At 42.5% G+C, this 17624-nt stretch overlaps 1 protein-coding gene across 6 annotated transcripts in view; it reads right to left on the reverse strand.

The window, feature by feature from the left end:
- Positions 1-1950: 1950 nt before the first annotated feature.
- TMEM229B (transmembrane protein 229B) overlaps positions 1951-17624 on the reverse strand; it is a 31473-nt gene continuing 15799 nt past the window's right edge. For 3 of the 6 annotated variants that reach the window (XM_026084594.1, XM_026084590.1, XM_026084593.1), the window contains exons 3-5: positions 12045-12130; positions 9564-9703; positions 1951-5826 (exon numbers count right to left, since the gene is read on the reverse strand). In XM_026084594.1, coding sequence (XP_025940379.1) covers positions 5296-5799 — 504 coding nt within the window. In that variant the 5' untranslated portion in view covers positions 5800-5826; positions 9564-9703; positions 12045-12130 and the 3' untranslated portion in view covers positions 1951-5295. The remainder of the gene's footprint in view (positions 5827-9563; positions 9704-12044; positions 12131-17624) is intronic. The other 3 variants (XM_026084591.1, XM_026084592.1, XM_026084595.1) reach the window with 3 other exon arrangements.

Below are 17624 nucleotides of genomic sequence, written 5' to 3' on the forward strand. Positions count from 1 at the left end.
ACACTCTCAAGATCATAAGCAGTAATAAAGTTCAAGTGGTATTTCACTCTTTCTCTCTCATTTAACCTCCTGCTTTCCCATGAAAAACATTTCCATTGGAATCCATGGAATTAAGAGTGTATTTCATAAGGCAAAATGCATTCCTGAGTAGGTCCTTGTGCTAACTCAGGTGCTGAAAGTGGTATAGCCACATTGCAGCACTCTCTGTGGGCCAATGTTTTCTGCTTCTTATCATGATTCATTTAACAAGATGGAGCACAGTGCTATATGGCTTTTAGTACCTATACTAGCTTAGTGGGCATTGGCTTGCATTTCTATAGATGATGTATTTTTCCACAAAGATGCAACTCAGGAATCTTCTAGAGAAAAAGACAACAGGAGGTTCTGAACATCCCTTCTACTTCAGAGTAAGTTCAGGCAATCACATACTTTGGGGACAGCAGATAACTTCTGCATTGCCACATCTAGTGAAGATCCCACTGGGAAAGCGCAGCTTTGTATTTGAAGAAGTAGTACCTTTAGACCCTCATTAACCAGCACATCCGCAGGCCCTCCCTAGGACTTATTTCAAGACAGCACTTCTTCCTTTGGTATCTGCACTAGCTGCCTGGGGGCCAAAAGCAGAGCAGGTACTGGGTGCACTGCCTGCTCTGTAACTTCTCTCTTGTGGGGTGGTCAGAAGTCAGCGTACAGGGTGGCCAGACCCCACATGGAGGAAACGCTTGCCATCCTCAAAATAAGCCATTCCAGGTGTGCAAATACACTGTCACACCTCTAGATGGCTTGTTAGTAATGAGACTGAAGCCCAGAGTCTTAGATCTTAAAAATCAGTGTTTTTAAGGCTTTAACTGGTGCCTTAAAACTTAACATTTTAGTTCAGTCCAGCTCCCTGCCCAAGCTGAGCTGACCTTTGTTCACTTAAAGCCTTGCTGGAGTGGCACTGAGCCCCTGGCTAGCAGTGGAAGGGCTTGTGTCATTGCCTGGGGGGGGAGGAAGGGAAGGTCCCCTCCCAGGGGGCTGCTCATGACACAGGAAGGGGACACAAGCAGAGGCCATTTGCCAAACAGGGACAAAACTCCTGAGATCTCACTGTGATCCTGCCCAGAAAAGGAGGTGCCAAAGGAGCTGGGAGAAGGAGACACTATCTGTGTTGGGAACGGCTTCTGATTTGGAAGGGGCTGCACCAAAAGAGGGCCGTTTCCTTCTGCAACAGGGGATGGATCACAGAGGGATGTGGTAGTGGCTGATGAGCAGGAAGGAAGGGGAAAAGAGCCATTTCCTTGTCAGGTGGTTCAGGCACAGTTTGCAGGTAGGAAGAACTGAAGCAAAGAGAACTCTGGTTTGCAAGTCTGCCTCTTGAATACAGGACATGCATGAATTCAGGGCCCAGGATGAACTAAAACAGAAGAATGTTTGGTTTCAGTACACATCTTACTGGTGACTCATGTTTTATTCATAGTAGTGAAGAAATCCCCTCTCTTTCTGTGCAGGCTTCAAAAATTGGTCATAGCTTGACCTCAGCTTGACCTGAGCTTGAACTCAGGAGGACTCAGGTTACCAGCTTCCCAATTCTCAAAGCAGTTAAAGCCTTTCGGTCATTTTTCACCTTTTATATTCATAGGACTAATCAAGCAAAACCTTGATTGGATTATTCTGCTTTAACTACAGAATGTACTCAGACCAGAGGCTTAACAGCACCTGGTACATATGTACACATTTCTCTCAATTATAACATCAAAGAGCAAAATGCAGTCTAGTCCTACTTTAAATCAACTATTTCCCTCGGGCAAGATCTTTGGAGTACGAACGGACATCACAGTAATGCTTGAACTGACTTTTGCACGCAGGCACCCGAATCTTTATTTTATCATGTACTTTGAGATGCTTAAGGTGGATGGTAAAAGCGAAAAGCAAGACAAGGGAGGCAAAATAGAACCCAAAGGTAATTTGAGCCCATATCCCACCATACCAAAAAATGCAGCAATAGGCAACTCCCTCCTTGTTGCTGCAGAGTAAGGACAAAGTGGATAAATCACAAGTTTTTTATTGCTGGTGAACTCAAAACAGGCAGCTTTAATCTACTGAGGAAGATACATGTACAAATGTTAGGCCTTTGTGCGTTTTTTTCATTTTAGTTCAGTCCAGCTCCTTTGCCCTTGCTGAGCTGCCAGTGAGACCCTTGGTGTATCACTGAACTCTGGGCACTCCTCCTGTAAGACGGTGTAAGAAGCATCACATGTATTAAAAAAGGGAGATTTCTCAGAAAAGACAAAGCTCTTGACTGTAACCACGTTGCTCAGAAAGGAGAAGTCTAGCTAATCCTGCTGCATTAGGTACAAGGCATTACAGAAAACCCTGTGATAGCACGAGTTGTCCAGGGGATTATTTGAATTGATTTAAGAATTTGTTGGGTTCCATTCTGTTCCTGGTGTGCAAGCTGCAAGTAAAGTGCACTTCTGGGTGTAAATTACAACTCTGTGAAGATGCAATATCTGGGTGGTACTTGTCAGACATCAGTAGAAAACAGACCACAATAGTGTTACAATGGCACAGGCAATAAGGATAATAGAGTAAGATATTGGATGCCACCTGGGAACCCTTCCATGGTTTGAGCACATGGATATCACATAACTGCAACAACGGTGTCATTTAGCAGGAAGCTTCTGAAACCAAAGAACATGATTGTGCACCAGGTTACCACTGCAAGTAGCCACTCCTCCTCCCCCATCCCATACACAGCTGGTATGGCATCACCAAACGATGCTGATAACTCCTTCTAACTTTTTAGAGTTTTGTAACAGCTAAGGACAAAACAGGGATCCAAAGGATGTTTCTATGAAGCTGAGGGTTTTAGAGGGTTGTGGGGAAGGCAGCATTACACCAGAATTAAGCTATGCCATGAGAGGACAGCCTAGTTTCAGATACTGTGTTTAGTCACCCTGACAGAACTGCTTCACTTGCACCAGAGCCAGAATGGAGAGATCCCAACTCTTACCTGCACCTTGCAAGTATTGTTTTGTTTCAGTAGAGCTGATTTACATTATCCCACATACAAATCTCATCTCTTTTCCCACCCTCCATGTACAATGAATGACAGGTGACTATTTTGCCTGAGTCTAAACCCTTGAGACCATCAAGGCTGACAAACAACATACTGTTTCTCTGATTTCATAATAGTGGCATCACAGCATGAAAAAAAAAAAAGGAAAGAAAAAAAATCTGTTCAGTGTTTGTTCTCTTTTAATTTAATGAAATATAAAAAGGGAACTCTAAATACCCACCTAAGTATTCTGGGTGCTTCAGAAGACATTGCATACCCCAAGGCTGATTTGATTAACTCCTTGACGCCAGAGTTTTCACGTGTCCATTGCCAGCAATGGATGTCATGTGAGAAGGGGGAAGGACGAATAAAATAATTGCACTCTGTGTGATACAAAAAGAATTAACACTGCCCTCATAAGAGCAGAACCAACGAACAATTCCCCTCACACAGCCAGAAGTGCTTTTTCTCTCTGGAATGATGCTCCAGAGCAAGGAGCAGGTTCACAGCTGAGCACACCCCATTGGAAGTAGAGGACCAACATGGACAAACACATTTCCAACACAAGAGTGGAATTCTACAATCACACAAACAGATTTGCATTGCAAGCCAAATTCATCCCTGGTGCAACTCTGTTGACTTTGGTGGAAGAACCCCTAAAATTTATCTGGCCACACAGGGCAATTACAGCAAACCTCCTCATAAAACTGTTAGGAGTGAGATATGTCTGACAGCTGGAAACTCCATGTTGTTGTTAACTCCAACAGCCAAGATTTCCCAAAGCAAATAATTAATCTGTGGCTGCCAGTATCAAGCACTTTTTCTGTATTACAGCTTTCCCTATGCTCCAAGAATGTTCCCAAATGGATTAAATTTCAAACTGTCCCCAGCACAGATATCTCTAAAATGGAGCCACAGCACTTCCTCCTCCTCCAGCTCTCTGTTGGATGCATTCACACCCTAACCGCAGCCTCAGTCAGAGGAAGCATGAAGTACTCTTTAGAAACCTTCTTTTAAAACGTGCCTGCCTGTATCAGGTGGTGTGATCCCTTGCTGCCTCCAATCAGCGTTATGACAAAGGCTTGCTGTAGTTATGTAAAATAGACTTTGGGAAGGAAAAAATAAAACCCTGCTCTTGATACTCTGAGAAGAACACTGGGCAGAACTGGGCCAAGACCTGCCGACGCCAAAGGAAGCTGACAGTCAGTCCCAGAGGGCTCTGAATCCTGGATACCGCCTTAGCCACACAAAGATTTTCAACCTTTGGTCAAGTACAAGGGGTTACAGCCAGACTAAGTCAGCAACGTCACCAGAAACAGAGGAATCCCTGGGAAGGAAGGCAGAAAGCCCTTGTAGTGTGTACAGCCTCTACAAATTTTGCACGGTTGGGATGGGAGCCAGAATCTGGAGCAGCCCTTCGGGCAAGTTCTGCTTTGAGGGGATACAGGTGATGGGAAGACATATGCTATTTCTTGTTCCTTTTGCCAAGATTCAGATTGCAGAGATTATGGTAAAATTCACTCGGGGAAAAAAGGCCTTTTTTTTTTTTTTTTAATAAAGTCAAGAAGAGAAAAGAAGAAAAAAAAAAAAGAAGAGTTCTCTGGTGAGTATCAGGACTGAGACTTCAAAAAGTACAAGACTTGTATAAATTCTCCAAGATGTCCAGCACCAGAATATACTGTGGTGCAACAAAGAACCTGGGGGGAGGCCAAGGGGACCTCAAGAGGGGAATACCATCTACCTCCCCAGCAGACTGCCAGTCTTAGGTTCTTCTCAACAGCAGATGGATTTTCCTTGTTCCTGCAGCATCTCAGGTCCCATGGGAGGTATTGGTTGCAAGCAAGCACCTGAATATTGCCTAATGGAGTAAGCCAATCACTAACTTAGCTGGCATGTCCATGCCCATCCACTAACTTTCTTCTTTTTGCATGCATTTCCACTGCAGGATTTTTTTCTTCTTTCTCCACATACGTGTAAGCAAAAGGACTGCTTTCATCTGTAATAAGTTAAAATCAGAAATGACCTAACTAACAAGTAGCTGACATTGGTCCTTGGAGCCCAAAGAGTAAAATCCATAGAAAATCTATTGGTTCCTTTTTTTTTTTCTGGTATATCCCATGCACACCTCCATTAGAAAAAATGGGGTTTATGAATCTTATCATACAGGAAAGAGCAGTACCTCAAAGCCAGAGCTGACAGTCTGTAGTAGAGGTCTAGGCTCTCTCAGATTGCTAAGAGTGGCTCTGAGTCACTATTCAATCAGTCTTCACATGGCCGTTGGCCAAGGCAACAGGGACAGTGGGGGCCCCTGGCTCAGCAGTCTCATCAAATCGTAAGCGCAGGGTGTTTCTGATCACCAGCTGCTCCATGATGAAAGAAGCACAAAACCATGGGATGGCATACTCCAGGGTGATCAGGCCCATGAAGTCAAAATCAAACTGGGAATAGTCCCATGGGCAGGCATTGAACTGGCGTAGAATGAGGCCAGTGGTGAACTCCCAGAGGTATGTCCAAAGAGTGTAAATGAGGCAGCGCACTAAAATGTTACACTTGTCCTTGAGATACAGATACATCTTCTCCACAATGAGGATGGAAGTGCCATAAATGAAGAGTGCCCACACACTGGTTACACCTGGAAACTTCCAGTTAAAGTTGACCACAAACTCCCAGGCAGCTGTGAACATCACCTCACAGAAATAGCCATGAATGGCATAGAGGTACCACCGGGAGAAAGCGGTCAGAGGTTCTGCCGCAGCCATTCTTCTGTGCACACCCCAGCAGGCACTCTGAAATGAAAACAGAGAGAGGAGTCAATAAGGATGTCACGAGTCCTCATCACCCACATGGCAACACACAAATTCATAACACCTGCAAAGGACCTGAGAAACAAAGTGAGTTTCAAATTATCTCAGTTTTACTACAGTGAATTTAAGTCTTGGGGAAAGGTGGCACCTTACTAAGCTCCGAAGCTCAGAATGGGCCCAGACAACTTATACTGCTCTGCCAGAGAGACTGGATGCAGCTGGAATTGGTGACAAAAGGTACAAGGGCTTTGCCAGTAGAGGGGCAACCAACGAACTTATCAGATGCAACTGCCAATAGAAAAATACAAGCATCTCAAAAGGAGCCCACGTCATCTTCTTGCTCCTTTCAAGAACAGCACTTTGCTGATTCCAATATGGATTAGATGAAATGAATGGGGCACAGAAAACCTTAGCCCTTTCAGGTGCCTCCTAAATCCCAGTACCCAGGAAGTTTAGTGTAGTGAAAAACTATACTTTGATGGGAGCTACAGAAAGAAAATGAGAGGAGAAAGTTTCTGAGGTTTTACGCTTTCAGATACCACACCTTGTGCCCAGTAACTGAACTGTTATTTCTTCTGTTAGAGAACTCACATGCATCATATAGTTAAGATTTGGAGAAGAATTCATTACGGTATCAGACTTCCTGATCTGAAGTCAAAAAGCGCAAGAGAGTCATTGAAATCCACTCAGGTTTGGGTTCAGAACAGCAAAGCACAAAGGATGAGAATAAAAGGAACAGCTGAGCACAGAGAGAGGTGGTTAGTCACGGTAAGTAGGAAATGAGAACAAACTCTAATTGTCTCTGCAGGAAATAACTTGGTGAATAGGCTTTGAAAGGGCATAATTTACTTATCACTGAACAATCTCAACACAATTAGTTTTTTTTACACTTTCAAATTTTTGTAGAGATTTTTAAGGTCCTAAGCACTGCCTTGCCATGCTGTAACTCATTAGCCCAAGTTCATTTTAGGCATAATTTTACTGAAGCCTTACAGATTTACAACACAGGGTGAATATGACCTCTTTCATTATTTAAGTATAAGCTTTCAAGTCAGGTTTCTCTTGACCCCTGATTAGACACTATTTAACTTCTTTGCTCTGCACTTGTCAACTCTGTGGTACAAGGTGCTAGGAAAGAACTACAGTAATGTCATGTACAGTCATACCAATGCCATCTGGAAACAGATTATTCCTGCCCTGCTCTGTAAACACTGTGCCTCTCTGAAGAAAATATTAATACTCAGTGGTGCACTGAAAGGAGATTCTGATAGAAGATAGGTAAAGAGAAAGATTCATAAAGAAAAAGGAGTTAGAATAATGAACACAAAGAAGGTGAGCAAAATATTCACTGGAAAAGTATTACAGTTCATCCCTCCTCCTGTACGCACATTTCTGAGGAATGAGAAGCACTGGGAATATTGAAAAGTGGAAAGGACAGAGCTGTACCCATAACCCATTCACTCCTCTCTTAGGCTGACACCCAAACAACCAAAGCCTTGGCAGTTCACATGATATGGATGCTTGAAGAACCATTTCCTAATAGCACAATTCATGTTACATAGGCCACTGAACTATCTTCAGATGCTACAGATCTGGGTCAATAGCAAATTGTGAGCTTGTGGGTGAAAGACTAAGGAGTCACTAGAAATTCCCTCGTGTCTCCTAATAGTTCAGTCACAAGAGATGCTCCAAGACAACTGTGGAGGTGTCACATAGATGTGCATGGGGTATATCTCCACACACTTCGCAAGAGGCTGATGTGTAAGGGCATTGCAACTTCCTCTCTGAGAAGAAGGACAGTTTAGCAACATAACGTTAGTTGGTTAATTTTCCAGCAAAGCCAATAAGCTTAGGAGGATCTTATCTTGAATCTTCATATCATTTCCCCATTTTCACATATTTTCAAGAGCAAACCAGTAGTCAGAGCTACAGGAGAACGGGAAAACAGTAAGAAGGAAGTGGGCTGTGGCTATCTTTTGTCAGAATGAGGATATACTACTGCAGCAGGAAGGGAGAAACTTCTTGTATCTAAGAAGGCAGACACCAAAAGAAGCAGAAGCCTTGGAGGTCCTATCTGTTACTAGGTAAGGTGCAAAGGAAATACAGAACTGTCAATCTCTGCAGAAGATAATGATTGTAAAGTTTTCACTAAACTGCCAATGATTGTATGTTTTTCCTCTTTTTTCAGTCTTTCTAAGCTTTTTCACTGGTGCTCTTATCTCCTTGCCCTTCCTTCTATGTCTTTACAGGAAATGTATTTGAATTCTGCTAGGTGGGAGCATGCATAGCATGCAGTACTGTCTGTCAGATTTTCCTTATAATTTTGGAAATCTCTTTTCAAAGCTAGATCTTTAACAAAATAGGCTGTCCAAATGTGCAAAGGTCCTTTCCTCTCAATCCCTCCCTTCTTCCTCCAGCGATCCCTTCACCAATTATTTCTGTTGTCTTATGCCTGCCCACCAAAGCCAAAGACTCCAGCAAATGTATCCAACAAGTCATGTTCAGTTCTGCGCCACATAAGTTTCTCTGTGCAATGAAGATCTCTCTCTTTCCTGGTATTATACACCACATACTTAATAATTACCCAGTTATTCTCTGCTTTTCTTACATTTTGCAAAATAGATATCTAGTCCCTACACTGGAAGTCTATGACTAATATTTGAATGTAGACTTGGGACAACCTCTGCAATTGAGATTAATGCATTACGAAGACTATCCTTTGAATCCTGACCCTTTCACCATGATTGCAAGGAGATAAGCACCAATGTGCTGATAATGTCTCAGCACTTCCCTTCTACTGTCTCAGTCAACCTGAGCTTGCATGGGAACTTCCTTCTTACGATATGCTTGAAAGATAGTCCTCACTGGCTGCCTGCTGATTAAAAGCATCCTGAAACAGAGCAGATGAACTGTGGCAGCCCAGACATGAATTGGTTCCACTGTGGTAGGCACTAAGCACATCCATAAATCAACACAGCTCCTGGTGCAAAATACTTCATTTGAAATAAGACAGAAAGTATACAGTAAGAAATAGAAGGGAACAGAGGATACAGAGGTAGAAATACAGCAAGCTATATCACATCATTGCACAAGTTGGGGACTATACAACTTAGTGGCTACAAGACACTTGAGCATTTACAAAGTACTTAAAATTGCAGTTGTCCCAAACCTCTCATTTCCCAGCCATATCAAATCGGCTGATCCCTGATAGACAATACAGCAAACAAAGGTCTTAGATACGGAGGAGGAGAGAGGAGTCATTTTTGGCAGCAATTCATGCATAAGGGTCAGGCTGAAAAATAGCCGCAGGATATTTGTGAGAAAAGGATCTAAACAGAAGGCCAAGACTGGATTCAGTAAGAGATGCACATTTGTGAAGAGCCCAGAAGAGATAATTGAACTTGGTGATACAAAACTTTTAATGGAGTGACAGTAATATAGATCAAAAAGCTTGAATGTATGATAGCTTAGTCCCCCGAGGAAAACAAGTGATTTATATCAGTGAGGTAGTTACAGTGGGATGGACACTGACTTCCCAAAAACCAAAAACACTGCTGCCAGCTATGCAATTGCCTCAGCAGAGAGGAAACAAGTCATGGAGACCGAGCTCCTCACCAATCCTCTGCAAGAGAATGGCAATACTTGTAATGCTGCTGCTTACATTGTGCTATTTTGTGGAAAACAGGGATCTTTCAAGTTCAAAGCTATGAAATTAATACCTTTCATCAACAGCAACTTCTCTTTATATTTCAAGCAGCTGAAGAAACAGTTCCTCAAAACAGTACATTATCAGCAAAACTGAGCTAAGCCAGCACAGAAGTTTTCTGTCTTTCTCCAGTAGGACCTTTTTTCCAACCTGCTGATAGAATTAGAAGAAAAAAGGCAAGTATGTTGAAACTACACATCATCCTAGGAACATACAGTCCTAGAATTTCTCCTGGCACTGCCTGTGCAGGTAACGCTCCTGACAGCACAGGAACCCAGAACCTCTCCATCCACTCCACCTACAACAAAAAAGGCACTTTCAAATCACAGGCCTACCAGGTGGAGAGTATAAAGGACTGTGTTTCTCTACAGAGATCTGGTTCTGAGGATCAGGGCAGGATGCTCTAGTCTAGGGCTGCAAGAAAAAGGGATGCTGTAACAACACTGAGATTATGCTTTTAAATTTTAGAATATCAACTCCTTATTGAATATTAACCATCCCCTAGACTGAGGTAAGATATAGATAAACCTGAAGCACCAGGAGAAGCAAGGAGAAAGGAGATAAATCCCCAACTGCTCTAAGGACTATTTCCTAACGTGACAGACATTTTGTGCAAAAAGGAGCACTAACACATTCAGTTTTACAGCTGATGTAGCCCAGGCAGGCAAAAGGCAAGTGATTGGCAAATGAAGAAATAATGGCAGATTTGTCATGCACAAGCACTGCAGGGGGGACATCAGTGCTTGTCATGTTCGTGACTGATCAAATGGCTGAGCATTGTCTGGTTCACATTCAAAGCTCTCCTTTGCAGTGGCTTTCTGCCTGTCTCCCTGCTACCCAGTCAAACCATGCTTCAAAGTCTCAGGTTGTCTCAGGTTCTTACTTAAGCCCTAGTTAAGATACTCTGAATTAGCCCTGAAGTGCTGATAAATGAAAAGCACAAACAAAAGATACATGAGACAGTTCCTCTGACCAGCTAGGGCCTTAGGCTGCAAATTCTGTCAGCTACTTGATTCACCACAGGTGGAACTCTGAAATACATGGCACCTGCCACTCCTTGACCTTAAGCTCTACTGCTTATGATATTCCCCTTCCTTGTCCCTTTTTTTTTAAATCAAACAGTACTTATATAAAAGTAATTGTTCTTCATGACTTTTTGGATGTTTTTTATTGACATATCTTTGTATCTACTCTTGCTTAAGAGCTGGAGAATCACTCATATATCTGGGTTTTTTTGCTTTAACAAAGAAGAGTAAGTACAAGGATGTGTCGATGAAAATCAACATGCATTTTGGGGCAATACTTTAAAAAATGTAATTTTTCCTCTCCTTAATTTTGCATTTTCCCTGTAAGTAAATACCAAATGAGTGTGTCTTTGCAACCAGAGACAACATTCAATTAATGTGCTGCAAATCTGGCTTCAATATTTTCATATAAATCTTACACAAACCATTAGAAATAAAGATTTACAGAACATCAGTGCTGGATTTGGCCCCAAGACATTAGTTCATTAGTGTTTAAAGATTTATGCACTAAAGTCTCAGCAGTACTTATGTGCTGAAGTCATAACTCTGAGGAGATATTCATCCTTCAGGTAACTGAGAGCCTCAATTAACTGTGGCTTAGAAAATAGAATTTCAGCTGTACTGAAGTGTGGAGTAGTTCCAGCAAATAGATTAATCAAGCTTTGCAATGACTGTTAAAAGTGCACCACAGACAGCTGCCTCTGAATACAGACTTGATGTACATTCCTTACTCCTAGCACTTTCAGAATGGTTCTGGAGCTCTGGGATTTTGGTCAGTTCTGGATGTATTAATCTGTCCTTGCTGCTTCTCTCTCTGGACTCTAACTCCATTAAGGTGTATGTTCTTTCCCTTCCTCAGGGTTCAACCAATGCACAGTGTATTGTGACTGAGCACAGACCATTTTTAATCTGTACTTTTTCCTCATTTATGCTCTGCCTCATTCCCCTGGCAAGGGGCATCATTTCCCAGCCACCCCTGGTTCCTTTGCCCAGTTCATTCTGTACCTACTGGCAGCCTCTGATCCCTGCCTATCTTTCAAATCTGTCCCAAAGAGAATTGGGATACAGTAAAACAGAATGATGACAAAAGAAGATTAAATGAATCCAATTACCAAACTAAGCCAAAGGGATGAGGAGGTGTAGTTCTTATCAGGAATGTCTCTGTGTGTGGGCTGCCCAGAAGGCACCATTCACAATGAGGAGAAACGCAGGATTTTCTTGGGAGGGGAGTGGTAGGGAGTGTGTTGGGGGAGGTTTTCAGAGAACAAAGAGAAAACACGAATACACTGTTCACATAAAAAATAGTTTTTCCGACTAACGTGATCTCATGAATGGCAGTGGACATGCAGAAAGCTGAGACTTCCCATTCCCTGCCCCACACATTTTGTCATGTTACTAGGAGAATGGACTTTAGCCCACAGTGACCACGCTAACCTGAGGGCAAATTAAGACAGAAGCTCTGTACTTACAGTGACCAAGATGGATGCTTCCTATGTGCCTGACATAAGTTAAGACCTCTCAAGAGTCAAGCAAGCAGCAGATTCACATGACAAACCTGTGAAAAATGGCTGAGTTCAAACTTGGCATCTAAAAAAAGGTATTGCAATTAAAGTATTATCACAGAATCTCCCCAACATCTTTTTCAGGTAAGATCACGTCCTCCCCAAAACCTGTTGCTAGACCACTTCCGTGCCTTAGCTGCTGTCCTCCCTTCTTTGAAAAAGCTGCCCCGAGTCCCCAGAGTTTCCTGACACTACAGCTCCAAAACAAGCAAGTGTCCAGCAAGGGTCCAAGTGACTCTGAAGCAGCCCCAGCAAGAAGCAGAGGCTCTGAAGCCAGGAACCCACTGTAGGAGCGGGCAGAGCTTCCCATTAACAGCACAGAGCTGGAGGCCAGCGCTAAGGAAGGTCTGTCCCCATGCAGACTGCACGCTACAAGGGGGCATGGCACGCCCTGAGAATCTGTATCAGCTTTACTCCAGTTTGGGGTTTCAATTAATGGACTCACCTTCATCTTAAAAGAAACCTTTAGCATCAGCCCTGGCTAACTTAATTCTCTACAGTGAGAACAGAATTGAGCTTTAAAAGCTCTTCAAAAGCTGCTAGAAATTTACGGTTCGTAACTTAAGGTCTAGGTCTGAGTATTCATGCTTTCCTGCTGGGGAACGGTGTGACTCCAGAGTTCCTGAGGGTTCATTCAAACTGTGCATTCAAGTACAGTGGCAATCAAAATGCATGGCTGTTTTTGAAAGCTTGAGCTTACATGTTGTATTAGCTGATTGAATCAAATCTGACATTCAAAGAACATAATGCACATCACGTCTTATTAGTAAAAAAGCAACCCAAAACAGAATGATGAATGGAGAGAGAGAATTCATCCTGAGAACATGTTGCGACTTTACAACATCTTGCCATAACCAATATCTTTCCATTGTCACTAAAGAGCCAGCAGACTTAAAGAGGAGACAACGTTAAGGACAGAACATTATCAGCATCACCTATCTTACACAATTTCTTAAAGCTGTTTGGAAATTCAGACAGTTCTTTTGTGAAAAGGTTTCCTTTTCTTACCAAATGCCCACAATCTTCTTTCTGAACCAAAATGAAAAGCAATTAACAACAGTCCACTCCTGATGAACAACCCTACCACAATAAATTGATTTGAACAACTTAGAGTATCAGTATCAGTTCTACAGTAACAAATAAATATGCTTAGCCCAGCTCTTCTGAACAATTTGCAGTAACAAGCCAGAATCAGCGTGCAACAGAGGAAAGCCAGGCTTGGCAATAAGAGCGACAAAAAATTCAAACACATTTCACATATAAAATGAAGCTTGGCAGAAAAGAGCCTTATGAGCAAAGCACTGAAATAGGAATATTTAAATTCCTAGCCCTGCTAATACTGTGGCACAATCCAAGTCACTTAAATCTGTGAAGAGCAGTGTGTGTAAGAAGACAAAAAAAAAAAATTAGAACTGTTGACAGATCCAAGACACCCTCTCCTAGTTTGCTACAGGTAAAGTAGAAGCGGCTAACTTTGTGGGGGGGTTTTATTTACTGGAGCATAAAATATCAGTTCCTAAAAATTCTTGGTATAGGTACAGCTGTAGAGAACTCTCTCCTTCTCCTTGTATTATTCTTCTTAAGTACACAAGCCCTTATGAACTGAGTGAATTTTATTCTCTATCATTCAGGTTTATTTCAACTTAGAAAGAACAATGAGCAGCCTGTAACTGCTATTATTCAGGTATATCTGTCTTCATAGAATAGTCATATTTTTCTGTCCGGAGTAAGTTGCCAAAAACTTAGGTTTTAGGGCCTATTCCCTGCACAGCAGGCATGTTCCTCCATTGTGTTGGGCACTTTGTTGTCATTTGCATCTTTGCCAAAGGCAGCTTACATTCTTAGTGCTTTATTTCCTCAAGGTACCAGGAAGCCTACCATTTGGGTTACAACTACATACACATCTACATATCACCTTCATGTTTTATGCATGCCCCATGTTTTTCTCTTGTAAACCTGAAGCATCAGATCCACCATAAACCTCTAACATACAGTGGTTTATGATTCCCCTCAAATCAGATTTATTCATCTGTTTGTGTGCTTTCTTTCCCAGGAAGTCAGCACCAAAAAGAGCTTTCCCACAAGGAAAACCAATTGAAATTGGACTTCTCAAAGGTGGAATGACCACTCACACTCTTTTTTAAATAAAAGCATAAATCAACATTTGTGCTCCCTGTGGAACTGGTATTTGACAGTCTATTTCAGTCCACCATTCCTGGAAGCCATGTTTTCCTTATTAGCCCTTTCTTCCCCTCTAGGGGAAGCAACTTTGTCCATAATTTTTTTCTCTGACTATACTCATTTTCATGCTGAAGTCATCTTTCACGAACACTACTATTACATTCAGGATTCCTACCTGCAACCTGCCAATTATTTATCATGGCTTCACAGGGCATGCTCAGCTTGAACCTTTATACACCCTCTCTGAAAGTGGATCCATTTAATATTAGTCTATATCTTTCTTCCATATGCCTACACAAACATGTAATTTTGCATAGAACAGTCTTGCARCTCTACTACCCTTAGCATTGGACTTAAGACCTACGTTTCCTTTTGTGGCTGCAGCAGGTCCAAATAAGGTTAGACTCTATTGAACAGTCTCCCTGGTAAAACCAGGAAACAGACTCATTGCACTGACACAGGACAGCATTTTCAAAACTAGCCTATTGTTATTAGTCAACATAAATAAAAGATGTTAGGTTTCTTAAGATAGGAGAGAAAAGTCTACATGTGCATGCATGGAGTAACCTCAGCTGCCTCTGAATGCTTAGAGCCAGGAATTCATCTTTTATAGCACAGGGCAGCCCAGTTCATGAAATAAAGCAGTACCACAGCTTCAGACTGCTTTGCAGATCTAATAGTATGTGGTTATGGTACTTGCTGAGACCCTGTTCTTATTCATCCCCTATGCCAGACCTGATGTACACATTTAGGCTTCCGAAAAATTCTAAACCATCTCTTGTGAATAGCACCTAACAAATTCCACCAGTCCTGAAGGAGAAGTAACTGCATCATGTTAATACCAGCTACTCGCAAAACACCTGAAAAGGGAATTAAGCTTCAATCTTAAAAGGAAAAATCCTTAAGAACTGCTAACTCTAATCCTAAACTCAGCAAGAAGGTAAAAATACTACTCACCTCTTCATTCCTATCACCTATTAATCCACACAGAAGATGGAAGAAGGATGGCACAGTCCCAAAAAGTCAATGTACAGTGATAAAGGGAGACTTGAATTTGACCCCACATACATAGTTGCCTCAGTGGAAAGAGGAGAGATTTTCTTGCATGGTTCTTAAAATTACTCCCAGTTTTGTGTTGGCTCCTCTAGGAGGAGGGAAACAAAGCACTGAAAGAGAGAAAAAGCTGGAGAGAACTAATTTTGAGAAAACCTTGCAAGGTAAGAATAGAAGATAGATCTAAAAGGAGTAGGATGGAAAGATCCTGATTCGTGCAGTAGAGGGAAACAAGGAAGAATGCACAGGCAGAAATAAAATTTTAAGTGTATTAGTAGCAGAAGCTTTCAGGGGGCAGATGTCAGGGAACCTTATCACTGTTTCCTCATCACTAGCTTCACCTAAGCAGATAATAATGCAGATCCATAGCTCCCTGCAGCTACTACAGTGACAAGATAAAAATGTGGATACATGTTCCACCCTGCTTCTGGCTGCCAGCCCCAAGTTAACAGAAACCTCTGAACCAGCCTGCCTGGGAACCCTAAAAGGGCATGAAAAACAGCCTGGAAAAGAGAGGCTATTTTCTCTCATTGCTGAACTGCTGAGCAATTGCTAAGATGCAACATTCAGGTATGGACAAGGCATCTAAATCAGAGGAGATGGGGCAGGCACATGAAAAGCCTCTCTATGGCCAAAGAGGGCAACAGAGACCAGATAGACTTGTGGGAGGTACACTGGAGCAGTTTAGCCATGAAAATCAGAAGACAGCTGGGTATTCTAAAAGGACATTTGCCACATCTTTCTCCTGCACCAGTGCTTGATGAACCAGTACAGCTGGAGTAAAGAAACATAGTTTTGCTCAATGGCAGAGTTAACATGGCAATACAGAACCATGCTGTGCTTAGGAGAGACTTGTTCTTTGCAAATCTTGCTTGGAAACAGAGTTGCTGGAATACAGAAGAATGGGGGGAGAACGAGGGAGAAGGTGGGATATGGACCAAAAAGCTGATCTGTTATGAAAAATAACCTCCTGAGAGCACTAGGAGAAAAATAAAAGATTCTTATCCTTGACTGCAAACACTGTCAGATAGCTGACAAAACCCCTAGGGTAAAAGGTGCCAAGGTAAGTCAAGACTGTTTCTCTACCAATCTCATGTCTCAGATGACTCTGCCCAGAAGGCTACATCGGTAACAGCTTTCCCTGATATAAGACACAATTCTAGTTCTACAGAAAGTAAATTCTACTCTGCTCCACAGGCAGGGGTTCACTCTGTGCTTCTCTATTTCAGCACTCCCTTCTGTCCAAAGTGAAGCAGCCTCCGCAGGCAGACAGAAGAGAAAATGACTGAAGCTAGCTGGACCATCTGCACTGACCTGTTTTGCCCTTACAGAAAGGGAAGACAACTATTTTAAAACCCATCTCCACTAACCTGGCACTGCCGTGGGGCACAGCTTTCCTTTGACTAGAGCCCTGCTGGAATTCTCACCAGCAGGCGAAGGGCTCCTATTTATCGTCTCCAGCCATCTCAGCCCTAGGCTAGCAGCACACGTAGCTGTGGAGGCTCCAAAATGATAGATCTTACCATTGTGTCCATCTTGTCCCAAACACTAACATTATAGGTGAAATAGAAAAAGAAAAGAAAAGGAAAAAAAAGACCTTTCTAAATAAGTTTGTTAAAACAATTGAATTCCTTGTACCCTGCAACAAACAAACATATCCTCATAATCTAACCCATCCTCATCACCACAGGCACTGTTTGGCCCATATCCTTGGCCACCTCGGAAAAGAGGCCAGACACCAGTTGCCTCTGGATTCTCTTCCTTGACTCTTTCTGGAAGTTGCTCTTTCTGGACCAGATCACTTATGCCGATGCATAATACAGAAAGTTCACGTTGTCACTGTCAGAACTTCGTTCATTTAAAAAAGCACAGCTCTCTGGACAGTCCTGGCAGTACCTTTCACCAACCACAAAAATATTTGTGAGGGTCATACAGGGGCCTCAGGAACATGTGGCATACAAGGGCAGAGAAGAAAAAGTTGGTGGCCCAATGGCTCTGTCTGTCTGATAGCTGGGATTGCGATGTTCACAGCCTCTCCCCATTGCTAGGCTCCACAAGCAAAACGCTTGTGCCAGGGAGAACAGGAGAGCCACTGCAGACCCAGGCTGTGTTCTCAGTAACTTTGATCTTATTACTTTGGTGAGGTTAGAGACAGAAACCTGACACTCAATTTTAAACAGCTTCAAGCCGAAAGACGGCCCGAGTATCTGAAACTCACTGGTCCCTCCTTCTCCCGCCAGCAATATCAGTTGA

This window comes from Apteryx rowi, unplaced genomic scaffold (assembly GCF_003343035.1).
Source record: "Apteryx rowi isolate R43461 unplaced genomic scaffold, aptRow1 scaffold_647, whole genome shotgun sequence".
NCBI lineage: Eukaryota > Metazoa > Chordata > Aves > Apterygiformes > Apterygidae > Apteryx > Apteryx rowi.